At 35.7% G+C, this 17,777-nt stretch overlaps 1 protein-coding gene across 2 annotated transcripts in view; it reads left to right on the forward strand.

Annotated features, from left to right (window-relative positions):
• The window catches only part of LOC143252268 (uncharacterized), a 40,429-nt gene that overhangs the window by 12,878 nt on the left and 9,774 nt on the right, over nucleotides 1–17,777 (forward strand). For both annotated transcript variants that reach the window (XM_076504155.1, XM_076504145.1), the window contains exon 2: nucleotides 14,742–14,888. In XM_076504155.1, the coding sequence (XP_076360270.1) occupies nucleotides 14,742–14,888 (147 nt within the window). The remainder of the gene's footprint in view (nucleotides 1–14,741; nucleotides 14,889–17,777) is intronic.

Below are 17,777 nucleotides of genomic sequence, written 5' to 3' on the forward strand. Positions count from 1 at the left end.
AATTGTACGCCATTTTTCTTGGTCTGGATCACGTAGAAGCTGTATCGACTCGCTTAACTCTACTGGCCATGGAATCGCTTCACGTCAGTTCTAACCCTGTTTCCATCGATATTCAAAACTGACTGGCCCATTTCTCTTTAACATCTACTTCTCTCCATTCTTTGTGGATGCTAGGCTACGTTGGTATTTGCAGGAACGAGCTCGGTGACACAGCAGCTAAGTCTGTCTGCTCTAGTGCTATCACTACTATGCCTATTACATTCATGGAGTACGGTCCTGTATTCAGGGCTCGGCTCCGCGCCAGTTGATAGTCGACTTGGAGTGAGCAACAAGCTTTTCCAGATAAAACCTTCTGTTGAACTTTGGCCGTCATATTTCCGTAAGCTGTTGTTGTTGTGAATTAAGCACAAAGTTATACAACGGGCTATCTTTGCTTTGCCCACCACGGGTATCGAAACCCGGTTTTTAGCGTTGTAAGTCCGCAGGCATACCGCTGAGCCACTGGGGGGCATTTGTGTGAGGAACAGAAGGAGGAAGTTGTCCTAACTAGGCTATGCTTTGGTCGCAGTTTTTTAAACTGTTGTTTTCTTTTATCTGGGACTAACTTACCATGTGTGGTCTGTGTGACATTCAAGTTACAATAGCCCACATTTTATTGTTACGCCGTCGTTACGACTGTGAATGACAGCATCATTTTAGACATGTTTTTGCTATGAGTTTTTCCCTGACGTTGGACATTATCATTGGCGATATTGACAGTGTCCATATTACAAATGCTTTTAATTTTTCAATAACCATTGGCCTTTTTTAATTCTAAGTTTTTATCCGTCATTGGGCCACTGTTTTTGTTTAACTTAATTTCCTTTTACACTTTATAATACTTTCAATGTTATTTTTTACCGGTTGTTTGACGCAGTAAACCTAGTTGCTTTGCGCCATAAACAACAATATTTAATTATATCAGTACATGGAGTGGAAACTGTGGAAACTAATATTAAGGTATCAGCTGTTATAACTGAAAAGTTGTAAAAGTAGAAAGTAAAATTAAAATATCTGTTTTTGACACAGATACACTACACTGTATTTCACAATGGCTTTAGATACAAAATAAAACATGGATTTACCAACAAGTGTTATTTGTTGGTTATCAGCATTTTAGACAATATAAAATGTCATGTGAGCCTAGAGGTTACGTACTCGGAATATTTCACTCCCGAGGCGGGTGTTCCTCGGGGAGGGTTAGTTAGCTCTATCCTTTTATCATGTATGTAAAGAATATGTTATTTGAAAAATCCAAGTTTTAGCCTAGCCTCACAGTTCACTGACGATGTAGCGATATGGAAGAGTTCCTCAACCACGTCGGTTGCAACTTCAAACTTACAACCAGCGCCAAGTTTAATAGTTGAGTATTGTCGAGCACAGAATAAAAATAAATGGTCCAAAAACTAACCCAATATCTGTTTTCAAATTTAACAAAAACGCTTGAAAATCCTCCCGAAATATACTTGCATGATACTCTTTACATGGAAACGAGTAAACTATATGGAGAGGTTAACTGTTAAAAACTCAGGAGCCACGCCAGAAAATATAAATAATATTTGTAAACAATAGATACGACCAGTAGTGATAACTAAATGCCTGCCCTGCTAGGATTGAGATGTAGCACCTATGTCTGTTAAGAAATGTAGACTGTTCAAAATGCGATAATCATCACAGCATTCAGAATGCCCAGATCAACAAACCTGAAATTCATGCATAAATACGCAAATATGAAACCAATCCACAACTTACCCTCAGATTGTTCGTTCAATTGATAAAAATCTATATAAAAATAGCTCACTAACTTCAGTAATTTGTTATGTTGTACATAGTGATGCTAGTGCTAAGTATATTTTCCACTCATTTATTACCCACAAAAAAAAGTTCGTCTGCACTAGGCTACAAAATATTGCATTGAGTTAGATATCACAAATATATTTGAAATGGTATTATATGTGAAAAAAAGATAAAGTGACATTTTACTGTGGAACTGTTTTTAAGTGTAAACGACCAAATAAAAAAAAATAGTAGTGAAATAGCACTAAATGTTACAAGCATTCCATTCATGGACTTGTCCCTAAAGAAGGAAGTAGAATCGGTGTTTTCACACAGTGTTCAAGCCTTGATTTCATTAATATATTACAGCATTTGACAGTTTAATATATACTATTAAAGGATGGAGGAATATGGTTAAATAGAACCCTCACCTCCCGTTTCTCGATCGCTCACTGTATCTGATGATGATACGTAAACTTGTCGAAACGTTGTACTTTCACTTTTGCATATTTTTTACGTTTTCGTATAGCTCTTTTATACGCTTGTTTAGTCTCTTTGCTATTAAATTCCTTATCTTTAAAATTTCTATAAATTATTAAACATAACATAATTTAGTATTAATACTCTGGTTTATAATTTTAGAGTTTAAGTAAATAGATGCAGTTTGACAATAGTATTATTACAATAATTCGGAATTAGAATATTTGTTATAAAAGAATATTAACTCGGTTTTAAATAAAACATGAAATAGCTCACATATTGTGTTCTAATCATTTCATGTAAATCATCAAATAATGCCAGATTAATCTGGTAAAACATTGTGAAATAAATAATAAATAAAAATATTGCTTTATAAATCTATAAAAATGGTGTTAGAAGATTACTCATTACGAGGGCTGTTCAAAAAATACGCGGACTGTTTGAATTGCGCGGCTCCAGTTGGTTCCAGGGGAATCCGCTTGGTGTCGCTAGGTTTGCACAGATCAGCTGATTACGACGCCATTTCCCGATTGCAGATATCTTCATTTGTGTATTAGCTACGCGGTTTTAAGTGAAGTGCGATTTTTTCGTTTGGCGGATTTCAGAATGAATGACCTGAAGGAGCAACGACTTGCTGTGAAATTTTGTGTTAAACTTGGAAAATCTGCGACTGAAACTTTTGCTGTGTTTAACACGGCTTACGGTGATGTTGCTATGAATCGTACGGCATGTTTCAAGTGGCATGAACGTTTTAAGGATGGTCGACAGTCCATTGAAGATGATGAGCGTCCTGGACGTCCTTCCACGTCAACTGACGACCCACACGTCGACAAAATCAACACCCTGGTGCGGACAAATCGACGTCTGACTGTCAGGGAGCTTGCTGAAGAGTGTGGGATATCAGTTGGATCTTGTTACGAGATTTTGACCGAAAAATTGAAGATGCACCGCGTTGCTGCGAAATTTGTGCCTCAGAACTCGTGAGTTTTTGGCCAAACACTCGATCACTGTTCTTCCCCACCCCCCCTACTCACCTGACCTTGCTCCTTGCGACTTTTCTTGTTCCCCAAACTCAAAGGACCCTTGAAAGGAAGAAGATTTGAGACGATTCCCGAGATTAAAACAAATGCGACGAAGGAGCTGGAGGACATTACAAAAGAAGCGTACCAGGACTGTTTCAACAAGTGGAAACACCGTTGGGATAAGTGTGTGCGTTGGGAAGGAGAGTACTTTGAAGGGGTCCCAGACCTGTAACTTCTAAATAAAGTACATTTTGTTTTATGACGTTAGTTCGCGTATTTTTTGAACAGACCTCGTATGTCTAATAATAGTTAACGTGTAATTACAGCGAAAAAAAGAAATAATCCATGATTAACTCATACTATTCAAATACTTAAAAGAACGTTAGTTGTTATTAGTGATGAATAAAAATATTTGGATCAAATCTTGAAAATGTTTATATTTGTCTTCAGAAATTAGTTTTAGGATTACTGTATTCTTTATTCCGCCCATAAGGTTTTCAGGGAAGATGAAGAGTGTAAAATAGTATTCTAACCACACTGTGTTTGCCATTACGATTTACGACGCGTTTCAATCAATACCAGAACTTATCTGACTGGTTGGGGGGCCCGGCATGGCTAAGCTGTGTTAAGGCGTTCGACTCGTAATCCGAAGGTCGCGGGTTCGAATCCAGATCGCACCAAACGTGCTCGCCCTCCCAGCCGTAGGGGCGTTATAATGTTACGGTCAATCCCACTATTTGTTGGTAAAAGAATAGCCCAAGAGTTGGCGGTGGGTGGTGATGACTAGCTGCCTTCCCTCTAGTCTTACACTGCTAAAAACAAAACAAAAACTGACTGGTTGGGATACAATATACGCAGTAGAGGTCTGAACTATATTTATGTAAGTCATGTAGCGGATATGGCCTAGTTGAAATACAAACATTATTATACATTCTCCTTGCCGGAAAACCTTAAGGGACCGAAAAAAAAAAGTTATAAATGCACAATAAGCTTAATACTGTTGTCTTATGGCAAATATAAATGATTATAATCATGCTTCGCCAATCTTTAATATTATGAAAAGAAATAATATTAAATTATGTTTTGATCTCCAAGTTTATTATTTATTGATATTCATAGCTCGTGACTAAACATTTAACTTGTTCTAAAACATAAAAGGAGGGAAGAGACTACTTGTTCACTCTGTTCTATGAAAACTATTGTAGTTAAATGTGCAAGAAACAACGGCTGTAATGTGTATGCTATATTATTTTCAAGATAGTTATACTACATGAAAAGAAGTCGCAGCTTACCATTGTTGTACTGTGTCGTGGGTTGCCTTTATGTACGGACTGGGTCTGGTGGTTAAGGTATTTTAGTCGTATTCTAGGGGTCTCGCACACGAAATCTTTCGTTTTTTTAGCAGTAGGGGCATTATAATGTGATGGTCAATTCTGCTTTCTATTCTGTATGCATTATTAAGAAAGTTAACCATTTTTGTTAGTTAACTTAATATTTTTCAAGAATTGTCGTATCTGTACGTATTTAGCTATGTATATAAAGAATAAATGAATGTAGCTAAAATCCTTTTCTTTTAGCTACTTATTTTTCTGGGTCATCTCTCTTTAATATTACGTGTACATTTTTGTGGAAAAGATTACTGTATGGAAGAACACTTTACTAACATAATAGACATAGCATGTTTGTCAGTATGTATGTGTGTAGCCAAAACACCTACACCATCTGTTGAATTACACCACAAACAAAAATTCATAAAACTTATTAATATAATTTTTAAATGTATCACTGAGAAATTGGAGTTCTTAAAAAAAGTTTGCTAAAGAATAGTACCACCTTTAATGCATAAAAACATTACAGTTTATATCTTTAAAATTTATGAAAATTTTGAGATCTGTGGATTGAATCATTTTGATACAATGAGCTGTTTATGCCTAGGAAGCATAATCTGAAAACTTTCTTTGTAGTACTTCCCAGACAATTAGTGGTGTTCAGTTTTTCTAAATTTCTTCAATGAGGTATGAATACTATGATTAGTAATTACTAGCACAAACAACCACAAAGTGGCAGCATTTCTGCTAACACTGTGTCAAGGAAGACAATGACTTCTTCCAGTGAAGAGTTAGGTGATGTCTTAAGTACATATCATTTGTTATTTTTCTGTTTTGAAGACCATCAGTGGTATGGGTAAGCACATAGACAATGAGAGGTATGGCATTATAGAATCTTGTATAAAATGGTTTGTTGTCTTAGTCTCGAACAAGATATGGTAATACAATACTTTGTTCAACTTTCAAGATTATAAATGAACCTGGGAATACCATCAAGTTAGGTAATAAGGAGTAGTTTTGTGAAACTAATTTGTCCATAGTAAAGATAGTTGTTTACCAGATGCTCGCCTTCAGTAAATGATATGGCAAACTTGATGAATGACAGATTCTTTGATAACCATTCTTTGTATCAGTGATTAGCTGGTTTCTATTTGTATGTCTTATGTGGATCCAGTTTCACAGGAGACTGCATGGTCAGCTGAACCTGGGAATACCTCAGAGTAAGGTAGTAAGGAGTAGTTTTGGTGTAATAATTGTAGGTTTTATTTTTGTGGGATTTTTCCACTGTCTCAAAGAGTGCATTTTACTATGGCCTCTATAACTCTTGTATCTTATGAATGTCTTTGAAGGAGATAGTGGCATTTTTTACAGTTGTAAGAACTTGTAACCAAAAAGATGAACTCATCAGAGTAGGTAGACAACTGTCCAAGAGATTTACTGAGAGTAAACAACTGTCTGAGAGAGTGTTTAGGTTTTGAAGAAGTCTTTTTCTAAACATTGGATATTTGCCAATGCTGCAAAGGTCCATGACTACAATTTTGTTGTAGGTGCAGAGTAAAGAAGGGAACAGCCACAGCTTGGAGCTTCCAGAACTGCTGATCAAGTTCTACTCCTGAGAATTAATCTTGGTGCATAGGAGATGCAGATAACTGATGGTTGTTAGTGACTTGCAGTCTGTTGAAGCTAAAACAAAATGGGAATCTTAGACAATTGCCAATCAAGGTAGTCAAATACCTACTCTTGTTTATGCCACCAGAAACAAGCTGAAAGAGACTGAAAATTTCATTGATAGAATCATTCTGCCCATTCAGATGTGAATTACGAATTCACTGATTGAAAAACCATATGTAATCAACTAGTCGAAAAGCTCTTGACCCATCATGTTTTCAACTGTGTATAATAGTAATCAGCTGACATTACTATGGTCAAATTAATATTATATTCACATCTTCTTAATATGTTCTGTTTCTTCATTTTAGCAGAGGAAAATTGTAAAATAGCATATAGCTGGGGCCCCTGCAGAAGTTATAAAGTTACCCAGAGTATGTGGAAAGTGATATTTTTCATCCGATTCCCAAGACTGAAGACAACGGTTGTTTTCTGTGGATCATGTTTTTATGGTATACCAAATGGCCAGCTAAACCTGAAAAATATCGATAACAACATTTATATCGTCTTCAAATTAGGTCTTTTATATCCAAAATGGGTAATATATGCTCTACTTTTTAAAAGCTTCGTAGACAACCAGAAATTTGGCTCACTATATACTGTAGTTTTATTGGATGATTATGTGTCTGAATATCATTTCCCATTTTATAGAAATACATTGCATATTTTGAGAGTTTGGTTTAGAAATATTCTTATGGTACTTAATAATAGTAATAATATTTTAGTTGATGCTTTTATCCAAGGCAATCTAGAGAATTATTCAATCATTAAAATGTAGCATGATACCTTATACAATGCTACACAAAAAAGTATAATGTAACAATCCTTATATCATACAAACAAATTCATTAAAATTTATGTATCAGGTAGTCTGGAAAGGATTGTGGTAATAATAATAATAATTAAAAAGTTCATACTCATTTTCAATAATTTTTTTTAAAAGGAAGTTTGTTTGTTTTTGAATTTTGCACAAAGCTACTCAAGGGCTATCTGTGCTAGCCGTTCCTAATTTAGCAGTGTAAGGCAAGAGGGAAGGCAGCTGGTCATCACCATCCACCACCAACTCTTGAGCTACTCTTTTACCAACAAGAGTGGGATTGACCGTTAAATTATAACGCCCCCATGGCTGAAAGGGCGAGCATGTTTGGCGGATGGGTAAAAGGAAGTAATACCTACAGAAGAATAAGAATAAAAGAAATGGAAAATAAAAGAAATAGGGAATTTTTACTTTTTTTTTAACAGACATCAAATAAATAGCACTTTGTCTTTTGGAATCTAATGCAGTTACATAACATTGGTAAGCAGCCTGTCATGTCCACTTTGATTATGGATTGTGATGAACTTGCTAAATAACTAAATAAATCAATGCACCTTGTCACAGTGCAATGTAGCTCTTTTTGTTAGCTGTGGAACGAGATTTTGTCAGGCTTCCAAAAACAAGTTACAAATTTTGTTTTAATTTACCACGGTGAACACTTGAACTTTTGTCAGTTGTTATTTTTCTTTACTTTCAGTAGCTTGAAGAGGAGAGAGGAGTTGACATTGGTTTTGAAATTGATGATTTGTGCAGAGTCTGTGGACAAAGAGCTGTTGTCAACTTACTCAGCAGCCTAGGGACAGGGACCAAATGTTTATCTAAACTTAAATGTCTGTGAACTTGCCTGCACCTAAGTTATTGGGATATCTCAGCAGGGTGTTGGGCAAGACACTGTAATAAAAGCTGCCATCAACATTATGGGTAGGTCCCTGTGAGTGAGGTTAAACACATCCCTCACAAATATTTGTGGATATAGCTGAAGTAGTTAATTACTTGAATGGGCTTAAAAAAGTGTGGTGCAAAATGAGTTGTTTAGTTTGGACAGTTGACTGCCTGAATGAGAAGTAGTTTGGTGACTAGGTTACAGTTGTGTTGCACTGTTTTGATATGGTAGAGAAACAAATTAGCTAATCAGGCTGTGTTCAGTGCTTGAAAGAGTTGTCCTTTAGAAAACTTAGCTAATGCTGATAGTCTGTACTGTTTATACAAGAAAGCATATCTTGCTGTAGTATCAACAGATCCTAAATATATCTTTGTTGACAAGTTTTTTGAGTGTCTGCCTAGTGAGATAACATAGAGCCAACTAGGCCTGATGTTATAACTTTGAAGAGAACACAAGAAAGGAAGAAGCCTGTAGTCGCAGTTGTAATGATTGCGTTTTATCAAGATTGCTTTTTTTTGAGGTACTTATATCATATCAAGCTTTGTTTTTTACTGAAGGTAAATCAGATACCAACACTTTTCAGTTCTAGAAATAGGCCACCTGAATGCATGTGAGTGGACAGGGCATTCCATTCCTTCTCATGGTGTTTGTTTTACAGCATATACTAACTAAGCTTCTATGCAAATGCAAATTATGTGCTTTTGATATGGTCTCATCTCACAGCCAGATAGGTTGAACAGCCTATTTTGCCTGACAGCTTAAGAGATATAGGAGGTAATTGACTAACTATGGTTTCTACTGTTGTTGTTCCAAAAAACTAATGAAGTGAATATGGATTAGGAGAGTACAACAGCTATCTTTCAAAAGGTTCGGTGGATCTCACAAATTATTGTATTATTGGAACTAGACTGATAGATATCAGTAATATTTCATATTGACATTCTACCAAGTGTGTAGTAATGTAAATTACAAAGTATCAGTGATAATAAATCCATTCAACTCTCCTACTTAGTACTAATGGGAGGGCAGGTGACTAATATTTTTAGAGAGTTTGTCATAGCATGGTCTTGGAATTTATTGGATCAATCAAGATGGAGGTGTATTGAACTTTTTCTTGGTCTTTACAGATTGAAAAAAAGCAAAGAATTGAATGAAGTTTGATACACAAGGAATCTCCTTTTTTTGTTTCATCTCTATATTACTCAAAAACATTGTGCAGCTCAGAAGAAAACATGTCCTATATGTATTTCTCTCCAGAAGAATGGCTATAACATAAGCAAAAAAAGGAATTGTCTTTATAGGTTGAATGTATATAGCTAAGTAAGTCTAATCAGTTGAGTCTGACTGAAACATTAAGAGCCTTTGTCTCTAAACATGTTACTGTTGGAATGCGAAAACTGGAAATTGGGTTATAATCCTGGAAGTTAGTAATACAGAACTGGCCCATAAATTATCGTTTTACAGAATATGACATTTCAGTTGATGAATTTCATGAAGAGTTTACTGTATCAGGATAACTTAATCATTGTGATTTACCTTCATGTGTGGTGAATGCAATTAATTTAAAGGAATCTAAAGGAAAACTTGATAAATATTTAAATAACAGGGGCTGGTTTAAATGTTTTATTTTTATTTTAATGTTTAGTGAATGAGAGACAGTGGTCTAGGTAGACCAACAAACCCCATGCCTTTAAATTATATGTAATATGGATTGGCAACATCCTATAAATAATAAACATCTGATACAATCTTGCTGTAAGATTTCATAGTGCTTTTGATTAACTACTATGTACAAGAACATTACTGAGATGAAATTTTTATTAAGCTCTACAGTTTGCACTGATGTGTAACTACTTCTAGTTGTAATGGACCAAGATCAATCATAAATTTATTTTAAGACTTAGAAAACGAAATGCTAATGGATTATATTGGATTTTAATAGTTTGACTTAACTCTTTGCTTTTAAAGCACTGTTTTCAGTAGCAGATTCATATCCAACTTAAATATTGTAGATGACTATAACTGATTGCTGTGATTGGGTTTTTTAGATACTCGATTTGATGATGTTTTTTGTTAGCTTACCATACAATTACGATGAAAAATTCAGGTATGAGTTTAACAAAGTCTTCTAAGCATGTGATTCCTCATATTAATTTTATTACACATGCCAGTTAGCTGTCATGAACATCTGTATTAACTATCATCCATAAGCGACTGTCAAAATGTTCTTGAAAGGAGTATTTTGTTTGAATGTTTCTAAAGCTGTAGTTCTCATCAGAAAACTGCTGTAAGTATAAAATGAGATTATAATATTTTTCTGTGATCTTTCTCATCTAAAAGACAATAAATAGTTCCAATTTGTATTAACATTGATTTTCATTATAAATTTACTGATAACATCTAGTAGTGGTTACCAATTTAAATGCCCTATATGCAGTTGTAGATGTATTAGATCTACCTTCAGATGGCTTAAACTGTGTGAGTGAGCAGACAGGTCATAATATGTGATCATGTTACTTGTGAATGTGGGTGGTGATAAATTAGACGGTGTTTGAAGTTTTTCAAAAGATAATGAAAAGAGAAGTCTCCACAGACTATAATTTTATAAAACTAAGTCTGCAATCAATCTTGTATAGCAACTGACACAAGAAGTGAACTTGTGGTAGTACATGATCTACTGCATTAGAAAAAAACTCCAAAACTGGACATGACTGTTTAATATTAAACATCAGGAATTTTATTTAATATTTTGAGGAATTATGTTATTTTAGTAAACATATACTAAATGTGATGGTCTCATTGAAATAAGTTTAAACACTTAACTGCATTTAATGGTATTCATTTTTCCTTGATGACCTGGACTATATATTTTTCTCCTTGTTATCTTTCCTTTTTTTTATTGTCTTAATCTTGTCTTTTACTTCTGTTTCTGTGTAGATCAGTCTATCCTTAACCTTTCTATTCCAGATTTTTTCTCTCATCCTTTTTTTACCAGTCTGTTCTTCTTTTTGTCAGTGACTGTCATACACAAAGAGCCCTGTTGGTACCTATATTTTCTCCTGTTATTGGTCCATTTTTCTTCTAGTAGTAATTTTTTTTTCATTTTTCCCACTTGGTTTTTCTCCTTGCTTCTTTTTCTATTTCTTTTTTTATTCCCTCTGATTTTGTTTAGTCTTTTTTTACCCAGTCTATTGCTGTCCATGGTTAATATGTGAGTCACCTTCCTACACATCACCCTTGACCTACCCTACATATGTACTCTATGTTCTATCTATCAATTTCATGTCTTCACATTTCTTGCTCTTCCCTCCAATTTGATATTGGCTCTTTTTGTATTATTTGGTGTTGCAAGGGCCTTCACTCTTTTGGCTAGCTCATCCTTGGTCCCCTTTTGTCTTCACTTATCATTCATCTTCATCCCTTGATCAACTCAATTTCCTCTTTCTCTTGCTTCAATCTAACACATTCCATTTTTTCATGAAATATCTCCTCTCTTCCTTCACACGTGAGATTTTTCCAATCCGTCACCCACTGGACCTGACTTTTCAGTTATGTGGCATTCTTCTTGACACATTCCTGTTACCCACTTACACAGTGTTTGTCTGTTAATGAATATGGCATGCCTATCATCACTGATCCATCAAACATACCTTTTTTCTGACCATCCTACATCACCTTTCTGCCTTTTTACCTGGTCATTAGTTCATAGTCTTTCTGTTTCAGCCTATGCTGTTTATTGGGTGGTTTTGTTCATGGCATTTCCTCTTTCCCAGTATCACAAGGTGGGGTTATTGTTCCCCTGTAATACTCTCTCTGTTATGTTTTTTAATTCTCCTCTGACCTTCTTGCTCAACCCCCATACCTAGCTGAGAATTTAGTGAAAATTTGCACATTTTTGCTCATGCCTTATTTGAGCTGTTGACTTCTTGTCTTTGTACTGTCTTTCTCCTCAGATTTATTTTTTCCTTCTTGCCTGCAATTACCATCATTTTGTTATCTATGCTCTGGATGCTTTTCATACATTTATCCATTGTTTTTACATACTTCTCTCCTCATACCAATCTTTCCTTCCTGAGACTTCAATCAGTTAGGTGGGATATTATACTTTTTCTCGAATCTCTTTTCCTTCTGGCTCACAATTGTTTGGTCATTCATATCCATATTTGTTTCTTGTTCTGTTCAACCTGTTTAGTGCACTTTATCAGAGTCCTATCTCTTTTATAGTTCTTGTCACTGTCCATTCCTACTATTGATGCTCTTTCGACCATGGACCTGACCTTTTACCCTTATGGTACATAGTTGTTGAATTCTCTGTTTGGTATCTTTATCTCTGGTTTTGGATGCTCACAGGCTATTTCACATTTCATTCATCACTTTTCTCATTTCTTGTATCTCATCTTCACTGACTTTGGATCAAGATCCTCAGCAGGTGGGCATGTGAATAGCTCTCTGCACATTCTTCTCTTGTTATCTGCACCATCTGATTGGTTTTGGCTTTCACTGGTTGCCATTATTCAATCACCTCACTGTCTTTGAGAACAATACATACCATTTCTTTTTTAAAGACCCTTTGTAATTTCATAATATTCTGCCAAGTGGCTGGTGTTTTCTCTAAGGGTGTGCTTATTTACCAAAATTTTCAGTGAGCCAGAATAGTTAAAAGTGTGTTCAGCCCATCTACCCTGACTCTTATAGTGTCCACTGTGAGATGAGGTGTTCTACAAGACCACATAAGATATCCTTATTTTATACATATTTATTCATCTGCCAGATACAAACTATATCTATTCCATGGACTGTCACAGAAGAACCCAATACCAAGAAAGTGACCTGCCTACTTATTTGACTTATGCTTGCTGGCTTTTAAAAATAGATTTATATGGTAACCTATTTCATTGTTTCTAGTAAAATCCCTTTCTGGCTGGAGATCTGATGGACATCTGGGCACTTCTTTTTGTCTTCCGAATGCAAATTGTGTCCCATCCCTTTCTTCATTGAGTGGCCCGTCACACCAAACATGCTCACCTCTTTCACCTATGGGGTACTATAATGTGATGGTTAATCCCACTATTCATTGGTAAAAAAGTAGCTCAAGAGTTCATGGTGGGTGGTGATGACTAGCTGCCTTCCCTGTAATCATGCACTGCTGAATTAGTGATGGCTAGTGCAGATAGCCCTTGGGTAGCTTTGTGCAAATTTCAAAATCTAACAAACAGTCATTGAATGGAGCACTATAGACCTTTGTCACAGGGATAGTGGACCATGGAGAATCCACACCGATAAGGCAGAATACAGTAAGAAATTGGGCAGTACTGACACTGTCAGTGAAGTGGAAGTTACCCCTTTAAAGAGTAGTCATAGCATTTGTGTCCTCCTTCTGCAGCCATAACCTGTTGAGTTGAGGTGAGCAAACAGTATACAAATGTGACCCAGAACTACTGTTGTAGCCTAAATCTGTGTAGTAGAAATGAAATGAGAACACAACATAACCATAATGTATAACTAATCTGCCCCTTTCCTGCAGCTAGTGTCTATACAGTAGAATTGAGATGAGCACGTAAGGTACAGTCTGAACATGTCCCAACCACACTAAACCACTGATTCACCAGTTGCTTGTATGCAAGGCATGGATGGTCATATTGCCATTTCTCCTGTTTCTGTAACACATCACCCTGGCATGGCCAGGTGGGTTAAGGTGTTCGACATGTAATCTGAGGGTCGCAGGTTCAAATCTCCATCACATAAAACATGCTCGCCCTTTCAGCCATGGGGATGTTATAATGTTATGGTCAATCCCACTCTTTGTTGTTAAAAGAGTAGGTCAATAATTGGCAGTGGGTAGTGATAACTAGTTGCCTTCTCTCTGGTCTTACATTGCTAAATTAGGGATGGCTAATGCAAATAGCCCTTGCGTAGCTTTGTGCGAAATTCAAAACAAACCATTCTGTGATACATCGGGCACATTCTCCTTCCCCCAATTAAAGGCAAAGAGTTTACACTGGCTGAGACAAGATGTGGTCTCCTACAGTGTTCTCAAGGGAACTCATTTAGGTAAAATTTTGCAATGGCTCCTTAACCATTTCAGTTTAGGGTCCTAACTAATGTGTATGAGAGGTAAATTATAGTCTTAGAAGTTAACATTTTTCCTTACCTGAAAATGTATTTCTGATAAATACCTCTGCACTCCTTATGTCTTCCATACTTTTGGTGTGCATTGTTTGGCTTGTCCCATCAAAGAATGAAGTTATCATGAGTGAAAATACATAGGGGGAGTTACTTCACATGAAGGTTGTGTTTCCCTCCTATTAATGGAGGGATTTTGTCATGTGATGATATGCAACAGTGCAGTTCACATTAAAAACACATTAAATTAAGTGGGAGTTGCCCCAAAGCCAGTGATAAGCAACACTCTTAGGTAGATAAATGAGGAGGATAACAAATATGTGTGAGTAGCATGCAACTGTGGCAAAATGTGTGAATATAAGATTTTTAATAATTAATCATGAATAATATTCAATTTAATTACCTACAAACTTGCATTTTTGCTAAAAAAGAAGTACAAGTTTTTCAATATACTTTACTGTTATTATTTAAGAAATAATTTGTAAAGATAAAATTTTGTAATTAAACTGTTTCATATACATGGATCCACAGTTTCAACTAAAAGCTAAAACATAACAAAAATGTTTTTTAAATTGAATTATTATTATTATTACTATTTTTATCAGGACATTGAAAACCCTATAAAAGATATAAATAAGAAAAGCAACCATCTTGGAGTTGGAGAAAATGTAGTTGGATGCAATGCTACAGAGGAACCAGCACTGAAGAAAGTAAAACTTGCAAAAGACAACATATTTGTAGAAACAGCAAAGGTATGTGTGTGTGTATATATCAGTTATATATCTCAAAATAAAAATTTAGTTTAGTTATAATTTCTTTTTAGAAATCCACACTAAACAACTTACAAGTCTTAACATCTAGGTTTTACTGTAAATTAGGATTATTATTATTATTATTTCATGTGATTTTTTAAATATATGGTAATAAATGATGGAATATGGATGTTCTATATTTCATTAAAAGTAAATGTAATTACTTCACTAGAATTAACTGAAGTTACTTAATGAAGAATTTTGTCTTGCAAAACATACATATCTCCACTAACATGTAGAGCTATTGATTGACCCCCAGGGTTACTTTTTTTGCTGATCTGAGCATTGGTATGATTTTTTCTCACTTCTTCCAGTCTTTTATACTCCACTAATTTTCCCATGGTGATGTTTGTATCATATTGCTTTTCACCTGTTTCAATGCATCCTCTATTCTGGTACTGTATATAACTACCTCATTCAGATAATTTTATCACTTGTTCTCAACAAAGCATTTAGACACAAGTTTCACTAAGGAAATGCTGAAATAATTAATGTTCTTGGTTGCAGTTTTCTTGTTATTTAGTTACTTATACTTAATAATTTTAAAAAAATATACTCTTGTTTATATGACATGCAACTTTAGGCACAAATTCTTGTGTTACTGTTTCCAGCTCAGTGATTAATCAGAACTCCCCTCTTCCACCTCTCAACAGTAGTGGGAGGGTCACTTTCGTTTGAGGCTGTCCATGATCTGATTTGTTGTGAAATGTATTAGACCCAGGTGTGTCTCTTTGGAGGATTTTGAGGCTGTGTTTGCCAGTAATCAAGAGCATTCTAGAGAGAATTTAGAGTAGATTTTTCTGGTGCCTTTTTGTACTAGATTGGCTTCTCAAGAGGCCAGTTTGGATCAGCCACCTTCTGTTCCCTTTCTCTTTTTTTTATTTCACTTAATCAATCAGGTTCCCTGGTTCCTGTTGAGTCTATTCCATTTTGATGGCAGAATTGTTTGTAGGCAACTGTTCAATTTTTCCTTCTTCACCTAATATTGCTGTTTATACTGTGAGGTTTACTGCTCAGTTATATGGTAAGATGGCTATGCCTTGTCCCCCACGTTTGTTGGAACAATGTGCTTTGGCTTCCCACCACCAAGACAACATATACATAAATTTCCAAAGACTTGATTCTCTTTTAGGGTTGCAGACTGAAGAATGTGAAAACTTTGAACAGAATACACTTTTGATGGATTTGTCTGATCCTTGCTACTGTTCTTAGATATTTATCTTCCCTCTATATTTTATCAGAAGCCTCTCAACATTATTTACACCAGTTTGATAAAGAATTGGATCCTTTGCTGACTTCTGTCTTGATAATGTTGTCTGTTTCTGCACCTGTGATTTCATGGCTTGTATGTTGTTGGGACTTATTTGGAAGAGATGCTTTTTTAGAGGGAGTTCATTTAGCTGCTGCCATCATCCATGAATTACATGAAGTTCCTTTTCTTCCTCCTTTGATGTTTGCAGGCATTCCAGTTATTTATATCACTTTCCTTGTTGTCGTTAGTTGCTTGACTTTCTTTGGCTCCTGTTAGAAGTCACATCATGACTGTTTGTCATGTATATCAAGCCCCATCTTCAGCTTCTTGATCTGTTGGTACTCAGAATAAATGTCCTTATCTTAAAGGCTCCTCAGCTCAGGCAGACCATTGCCAATGGTTTTGGGGGCTACTCTGTCCTGCTGTGATCTGTGGGAGCAAGGTTACAATATTTTTGGACATCTGGAATTCCTCCACCATAAATCCCTGAGTACTCCAACTCCTGGAGTCAATGTTAGTCATTTATTTCACATCTCCACCTCCATTATTCTTCCCACCTGTGGGGAGTGAATCTTTGTCCCAGCATTATCAGAGAGTTATTGGTCAAGGGGCAGTAGAGAGAGTCCCATTCTTCCAGTATTGCATTCTCATTTTCTTGTTGTGTTTGAAAAGATGGGTGACTGACATCCAATTGTTGTTCTTTCTTGTCTCAATCTACCTAAGCATTCTTCACCAGGTATGTGGATGACCAAGTTTGATGTGGTCAATATATGTCTACACATTCCTATAGCAAAGTCATCTTTCTGCTGTCTTGTGTTTTAATGCACATAGATCTAGTTCTACTGTTCAGGGCTCTGCCTTTTGGCCTAGCATCTGCATTATATATCTTCTGCAGGGTTGTACAAGCTTTTTCTTGTTATCTTCATTCTTGGGCTTGCACTTACACTATTATATTTATGACTAACTTAATTCTGGCTCCTTCTTGTCAGTTTCCAGAACAGCACATCCAACTTCTTTCAAAAGATACCAAGGCTGGCTTTCTTATCAGAGCTGAGAAATCTTTTCTCTTGCTGATTCAATACATTATTCATTTGGGGTGTCTTTTTCAAGTTTATCTTTTAAGTTTGGTTTAAGTTGACTTCCATCTGGCTTCAGGCTATAGAACATGCAGTCAGATTATTACTCATGTCTCCTTTTGCATTTGCATGGATGCCTCTCTCTTTTTTGGGATGTGGGCATCTCTCATATCTCTTAATTCCTTTGGAATAAGCACATATTTGTAATGACAATGTGAGTAGTAAAATTTTAATTAAAATAAAGTATAGAATAACATTTCGACCTTCTTAGGTCATCTTCAGGTCAGCCTTCATGAAAATACATTTTTATTGCAAGTGGGTTTCTTGTCATCACAAACTACTTCACCATGGCAATTGTATGAAAAATGTAGGTCTGTAGTGTTTCTTTGTGTACTGTGTTATCTGTTTAAATTCCATTATGCCAGAACTTACCTACATTATGCCATTGCTAACTGTACATGCTTGTGTGATCCTAACAAAATTAAGAAATTTAAACCAAAC

This window comes from Tachypleus tridentatus, chromosome 1, assembly GCF_004210375.1.
Source record: "Tachypleus tridentatus isolate NWPU-2018 chromosome 1, ASM421037v1, whole genome shotgun sequence".
Taxonomy (NCBI): Eukaryota; Metazoa; Arthropoda; class Merostomata; order Xiphosura; family Limulidae; genus Tachypleus; species Tachypleus tridentatus.